Consider the following 7,332-nt stretch of genomic DNA (forward strand, 5'->3'; position numbering starts at 1 on the left):
TCCATTAGCAGTATCAACGGTAAATGGTATAGAAAGCATAACTGGCACAAATTCTAAATAACGAACATAGACATGCGACACAAAAGAATTTGTAGCTCCAGAATCGAACAAGATACAAGCAGGTCTAGAGTTAACAAAGAAAATACCAGTAATTTCGTCTGCCTCATTGCGAGCCTCCTCCGCGGTAATCGGAAAAGCTCGAGCTCGTGCTTTGGGTATCTCCTCCTTTTGACTTGAAGCACCACCCACTGCCGGTTGCTACATTGACGCCTTACTTTCTTCCCGCCTCATACGGGGGCATTCAAATTATCGGTGCCCAAATACTCCACAAGAATAACATGCTCGATTTCTTTTTGGGCAGTTTACACGAACGTGACCCATTTCCCCACAGCAAAAACATTTCAAGTTTGTTGTTTCAGTAAGGCATCGCCTTTGGTGAGTTTTGCCACATCTTTGACAAGGACGTGACGCATTAGATTGAAGTGAATAGACTTGTGATTGGGCACGCAGAATATTTTGAGATTGACTCATTCGAGGAGTGAAAGATCGAGATTGTCGCTGAGTAGGTACAGAGATGGTTCTTTCAGTTCGTTGCCTTTTTGATTCAGAAGTTGGTTCCCCAAATTTCGTTAAATCGTGTTCATGGCGACGAGCATACTCCACAGCTATATTGAAACTCGGAATATCACGATTAACAACAAACTCCTGGATTTCTCTCCTCATACCATCAACAAAATGCTCTATTCGATCATGTTCAGAAGATAAGAATCGTAAGGCAAAACGTGCCTTATGATTAAATTGAGTCTCATACTCAATCACAGACATGTTTCCTTGCTTGAGTTCCAAGAATTCTTTCTCAAGCCTTCGTTGCAAGTCGATCGGACAGAATTGCTCAAGGAAACGAGTCTTGAAAGACTCCCAGGTCTAGCTTTCTCGTTCATTTTAAGTCAGGGATTCAAAAGTTGCATCCCACCAAGTGAGTGCACGCTCTGTCAACATTGCACTAACATAATTCGCTTTATCATCATTCATCACTCGGGAAATTCGAAACACTTTTTTAGTTTTTTGAAGCCACTGCACCGCGATTACTGGGTCAGAGAGTCCAGTGAATTCAGTAGCACCACTACTTCATAAGCTTTTAAACGAGACCCGTTCAGATTTGGGTTTTGAGATACCACCCAGCTATTTCTCTTTACCCTTTTCTATGTCATGCTTATGATGTTCAAAAGTTTGTTGAACGAAAGTCATAAGTTGTTTCATTAAGCGTTCACTACGGGGAGACAACAGTGTAGCATCCTCATTCAGGTTGAGGTCGGGATYGTTTTCTCCAACATTAGGGTTTGTTGGAGTGTGACTAACAACATCATCATCAGCCATCGTCCTAAAAGGTGCACACATGGTGAGAGTATTAAAATATAGAGTATTAAATAATATCCTATTTCTGGTCTCTTACCCAACCTTGGTCTTTCCTAATGGTCCATATCTCGTATAAATCATCGCCTAGTTACTATATAACATCAACGCCTAGTTTAAGTCTAGATACCATTATTGATACCTAGTTCACTTAAACTATTGCTCTGATACCATATTTGTAACACCACGATTACAAAACAAACACTTCCAACCTTCATTAAGTAAATTTTAGTTTCAAAAACGTCAAGATACGGGATAGCTATTTACAACCCAAAATACATAATTTTAAGACTTAATAAATACATAGCTAACAAAAAAAAAAACATAATGATCGGGGACAAGTCTACCCGGAATATACATACTATGAACAACCCAATAGTTTAACTTATACCTAAACTCAAAAGTAGGCTTTACATGTCAATCCCTAATCGATCATCGGATCTTGTTTTTGCCTTTGCCAATTTTCCCTGAAAAGTTAAAACCACTAAAAGATAAGCTATATGGCTTAGTGAATTTATGTGGAAAAATGTGGTTACAATGTGTTATATAAGCGTACATATTACGAAATAAAGAAGGTCTCGAAAGAAATTTTACATAACAACACGACAACAACTTAGTTGTACCACATGATGTCCTTTACAACAACCTACTTTGAACGTGGGAATCACAAAAGAATGTTCAACATAGAAAAAGAACATCAATATAATCAACATCATACTCGATATCAAGCAAGGTCACATACCAATTAACTTCACACACAAACATAAGACTTGGCACCAAATYCGCCHTTCTTCTTCCGGATTATGCCAAAGTCCTATACTCACCCCCTGGCTCCCACTGGGCAGTGAGTATGGCCTCCCCTCCGGTTGTCTCACCCGGACTCCATGGGATATCGACAATCGGCGCCCAAAACACACCACAAAAAAATACAAACAATAAGACCAATTTGAGGTAATAATCTAGAACTAACATGAATCATGGATAAACAATAAAACATCATAGCATATACACACATATGTCCACATAAACTCACAATGTTGTTTAATGAAATCGGTTGATCAAACCGGAAGCCAAATCGAAAAGTCGAATCCTAACTCCCGTTCAGTGGTTGGAAAGCACTTCCAAGGCCTTAAATTATGCTTAAATAATACGTGGAGTTCATATATAAAGTCTTATTAACAATGCACAACAATAACATAAAATTAACCCTTTTTTAATTCAAGTTTTCTACTTTAGTTTTCTCCTTACAACACCTACTTGCAGACATGTTTTGACCTTCTTAAACTCAAAATCATTAAATGATTTTCAAATATGAATTGTAGAACTTTTTCTTACCATTCCAGAGCCTATTTGTAAATATTTTTAGGTTTTTTCTACTATTTTATACGATTTTTATAAAACAATTTTTATACCAAGACTTTCAAACTCGAAAATAGCTATTTTTCAGCTTTTGAAGTTAAACTCCAAACCATTTTGTACCAAATTCATATATTAGTCTTATATTACCATAACTTATATGAAATTATCACGAATCCATCATTATTTTACTAAACATTCACCTAGTTCATCTTCATATAAGGTTGACTATCAAAAGTCAAACTTTCCCAAACCATATCATGTATACACAACTATTTCTTGTTATCTAATCATGATTTCCACAAGATAATAAGTTATGTATTACATATCCTACACAATATCAAAATTTCAGCTTATAATTCTCAACATGCAACCCTAATTTCATGGTTTCTTGAACTCAAAGTGAATACATTATAAAAAATGGAAGCATATCTTCAATAATCTTGCAAAATTTCACCAATTTCTTGCTAAAACACCCAAGTTTGGTTCCCTTGAAGAGTACAGAAACTTAAAATCGAAAATGGGGAAGAATTGGGGATGAATTCGTGTTTATATGTCTAAAACCCGAGTTGGGTCGGTTTGACCCGGCTGGGTACCCGTTTTGACCATTAAACACTAAAAGTTATATAACTTTTCGCTTGAAACTTCGTTTTCGATAAGGTTTTCGCCTACGCGTTCATAACACGATAATCTATAATTCACAAAAAAAAGTTTTATAAAAGACCTCCTAATAACATAAGTTTTCATATTTGTACGAGTTATGCTTTCCTTTGAAATTTTGCCGTTTTTTATTTTGAGTTCGAAATCTGGTAAAAAATTTCCGACACCTCATACAACTCCTAATAGGTCCAAAACTTAGTTCCAAAGCTTAACATCCTATTAAAAACCTCCCGATTGAGTATTGTGCACGTAATTTATCGAAATCATACCGTAATTTGAAAAACTTGCATAAAATGCAATCTACGCGACTTTTTCGACTTCYGAMAATTYTAACACTTCATATTTACTTATTCAAAGGTGTTCCAACATTTATATCACCATTTAGATCTTCCATTCAAGTTTTGGATAGATTTTTCTCATTTAGGCACTCTAGATCCCTACCCAACTATCATGTATGCAATGTACTTTGTATGTTGAACCCTCACATTATCTAATTATGTTAATTGTGAGGTGTTAGCACCAATGTTACCTTCTACATCTCATTCCTATTATGAGTTCTACTTATAGCTCACTAGTATACTTAGCATTTTAGCAATTTTTTTTAAAATAACACATAAGGTATGCTTATAATTACTAGTTAAGCATATTTAAATAGGTGGATGTTACATTTAAACCCATCGCCTTTAGTGGATACACATAAAAAGAGATAAAAGATAAAGTTTATCTTATCTTTACTTCAAAAAAGCTTTTGAGAGAAAAAAGGTGTCAGTGTGGCGGTGGAAGTGTTATTGAGAAGGATTTTTGCTTAAAAAGGGATTCGAGGAATCTGTGTGTTTGAAGCTACCAATCTGTGCTTATTCATGTGAGTTTTGATACTAAAGATCTTTAAATAATGATATTTGAAATCTATGGTTTTGATGTTTGATTTTGAGTAAAGAATGGTGTAAACTGTTTCTAACAGTTTAAGGTCGAGCTTTTATGAATTGGGTTTTTGAAACTATTTTGGAAAGATAAAGCAAATTATGTTCTTTGAAACAGTTTTGGAATGATATCTTGTTTTAAGGACACAAAAGGAGATTCTAAGTTTGGAAATAATATTGCAAGAACTGGTTGTTCTTGAGTTTCAAAAGTTATAAGATAAAACTGTTTTTAAGCCATTATTGGTGAAAAACTATAGAGTATATTCCTTCATGTGGGTTGTGACTTTGGTATGTCTTCGTTTGGAATTAATCTATAGATTTTGTGGATAAACTGTGGAGGTTGTTTCATCAAGATGGTTGTGACTTCGGTTTGTCTTCGTTTGGAACTAATCCATAGATTTTGATGAGGAAATAAGGGTGGCATATCAAGGAGAGGTGTACCATGGGATAAATGTGGCATATCAAGGAGAGGTGTACCTTCTGTTATAAGGGTGGCATATCAAGGAGAGGTGTATATTTGGATATAAGGGTGACATTTGTGTGTGGAATTATTATATCTCTTGCTATTATGTCTTTTAAGATTGCAATAGATTTGATTTCTTACTTCTTTGTGATTTGAGGACTCAGAGACGTTTCTCTTGTTAGAAATAATAATATTGATGTTATTGAGAAGGGGAAAACTAAACCTATGGCCAATGGCTTGGGATAAACTTTGTTTTGAAAGTGTTAGAATTACGAGGAACCATAGAAGCTGTGGTTGTTCCTTGAAAGGGATCAGAGGGGCTTTGGTTGCTCCTCAAAATAGAACCAAAGGGTTCTGGATGAAGAATGAAATTGTTACATGTCTTTTTGCAAAGCTTTTTCTTAAACAAGAGGCTCTGTATCTATTGGGTAGCTCTGTGTCAAAATTATATTTTAAAAGATATTTCAAAGATTTTACACTTAGAAACTTTTCTTACAAGGAAGACAGACGGGAGGGGCTCTGGTTGGCCTATGCGTTGAACCAAAAGGCCTCTAGTTGATCTAACATTTTGAGCCAAAAGCTCTGGCTTGTAGAACTAGAGCTCTGGTCATACAAGATTTCTTTAAAATACGTTTTGATACTTAGGAAAGCTATCTTACTAATTATAGTATTAATCTATGAACGTTTTGAGGATTTTATTTGAGTAATAGGCTCTGTTTGGCTTAACCAGAAGCTCTAGTAGTGGAACCAGAGGAGCTCTGGGCCTGCTATCTTTTAAAATATTTTCTAAGTCTGGTCCTTGGAACCAAAGGACCGATGAACAAAATAGATTGTGGATTTACATTTTATTATGTGAATTGATTTATTTGAATAATGTTTTGGTGATGTTCACCCTGCAATTACATTGGAAAAAGGGATCTCACTAGAGCTTCAGGTCTAACCCTCATTTTGTGTTTCAAATATGTATTGCAGGCAATGCATAGTATAATGATAATAAGGGAAAAGGGAAAATGTGATTTGTTTCCCTATGTGCATAGCTGTATGAATATCAATTGATGTGTTTTGGAAATTAGATGTTATGTAATACCAAAGCATGTATTTTTAGAACTTTCTTGCTGTGTATTTTGTAATGTAGTCTCTTATATTATGGACCTTTGTGGGGTTTTAAACATGTATTTCTCTGTATGAATTATATGTTATATGCAATGTGGAAGTTTGCGGGTGTTACATTACTTTTATATATATATATATATATATATATATATAAAGATATAGTAATTTTTTTTATATAGATAATGTTTTTGTAAATAGAGCGTTGGCCAAAATGAACCAGTCCTATGAGTTTGGAGGGTTAGCCAACATGAGCCGACAATATGAGTTTATAAGATTAGCCAAGAGAATCAAACTCCATGAGTTAAAACAAAGACACTTCAACCTCCTATCATATACCTTCCAACAATTATCAATCTTCCATCTCTCGATTAATGTAGAATACAAACCTAATGTTAGAAATATAGAATACTTAATTCTTAGAGTTCCACATCATTTCTTGTGGATCTTACTTTCACACACACACACACACATATATATATATATATGAAGATTGATATGTATATATATTGATGATTGTGAACACAATTTATTTTTATATAATAAATTTTGTTTTGCAAAAGAGAGTCATCCAAATACTATAAGTTTATGAATCAAGCTTTTTGAGTTGACACAATGAATTTCATCTTTTTTTTTTCTTGTACACATCTCTTTATTCTAATCTTACAATCTTTCATCAAAGTAGGATATGTCAAACTCAACCATAATTAACCAATACTTCAATATATAGATACCTAATTACCTCATGATGCACTTAATTACCTCTTGATTCTTCTTTATATGTATATACATACACACACATATAGACACACACACACACATATATATATTGATATATTAATTTTTTTATATAGATAACGTTTTTTGCAAATAGAGCGTTGGCCAAAATGAACCAACCCTATGAATTTGGAGGGTTAACCAACATGAGCCGACAGTATGAGTTCATAAGATTAGCCAAGAGAATCAAACTCCATGAGTTAAAACAATCACACTTCAACCTCCTATGATATACCTACATCAATGGTCAATCTTTTATCTCTCCATCAATGTAGGATACAAACCTAATGCTAGAACTATAGAATACCTAATTCTTAGAGTTCCATATCATTTGTTATGGATCTTACTTTCATATATATATATATATATATATATATGATAATTGTAAACACAATTTATTTTTATATAATAAGATTTTTTTTGCAAAAGAGAGTCATCCAAATACGATAAGCTTATGAATCAAGCTTTTTGAGTTGACACAATGAATTTCATCCATTTTTTCTTATACACAATTACTTATTCTAATCTTTCAATCTCTCATCAAAGCAGGATATGTTAAACTCAACCACAATTAACCAATAATTCAATATATAGATACCTAATTACCTCATGATGCACCTAATTACCTCTTGA

General features: G+C 33.9%; 1 protein-coding gene across 1 annotated transcript; it reads right to left on the minus strand.

The window, feature by feature from the left end:
• Positions 1-306: 306 nt before the first annotated feature.
• On the minus strand, positions 307-825 carry LOC112506104. Its single transcript, XM_025110134.1, has one exon. The coding sequence runs from the start codon at positions 823-825 to the stop codon at positions 307-309; it is 519 nt and encodes a 172-aa protein (XP_024965902.1).
• Positions 826-7,332: the final 6,507 nt, after the last annotated feature.

Source organism: Cynara cardunculus (genome assembly GCF_001531365.2).
Source record: "Cynara cardunculus var. scolymus isolate 2C chromosome LG 2, CcrdV1, whole genome shotgun sequence".
NCBI classification, from domain to species: domain Eukaryota; kingdom Viridiplantae; phylum Streptophyta; class Magnoliopsida; order Asterales; family Asteraceae; genus Cynara; species Cynara cardunculus.

What these genes read in the sequence shown, in the direction of transcription:
- LOC112506104 (XM_025110134.1), bottom strand. Translation starts at nt 825, where the DNA reads ATGTCTGTGATTGAGTATGAGACTCAATTTAATCATAAGGCACGTTTT.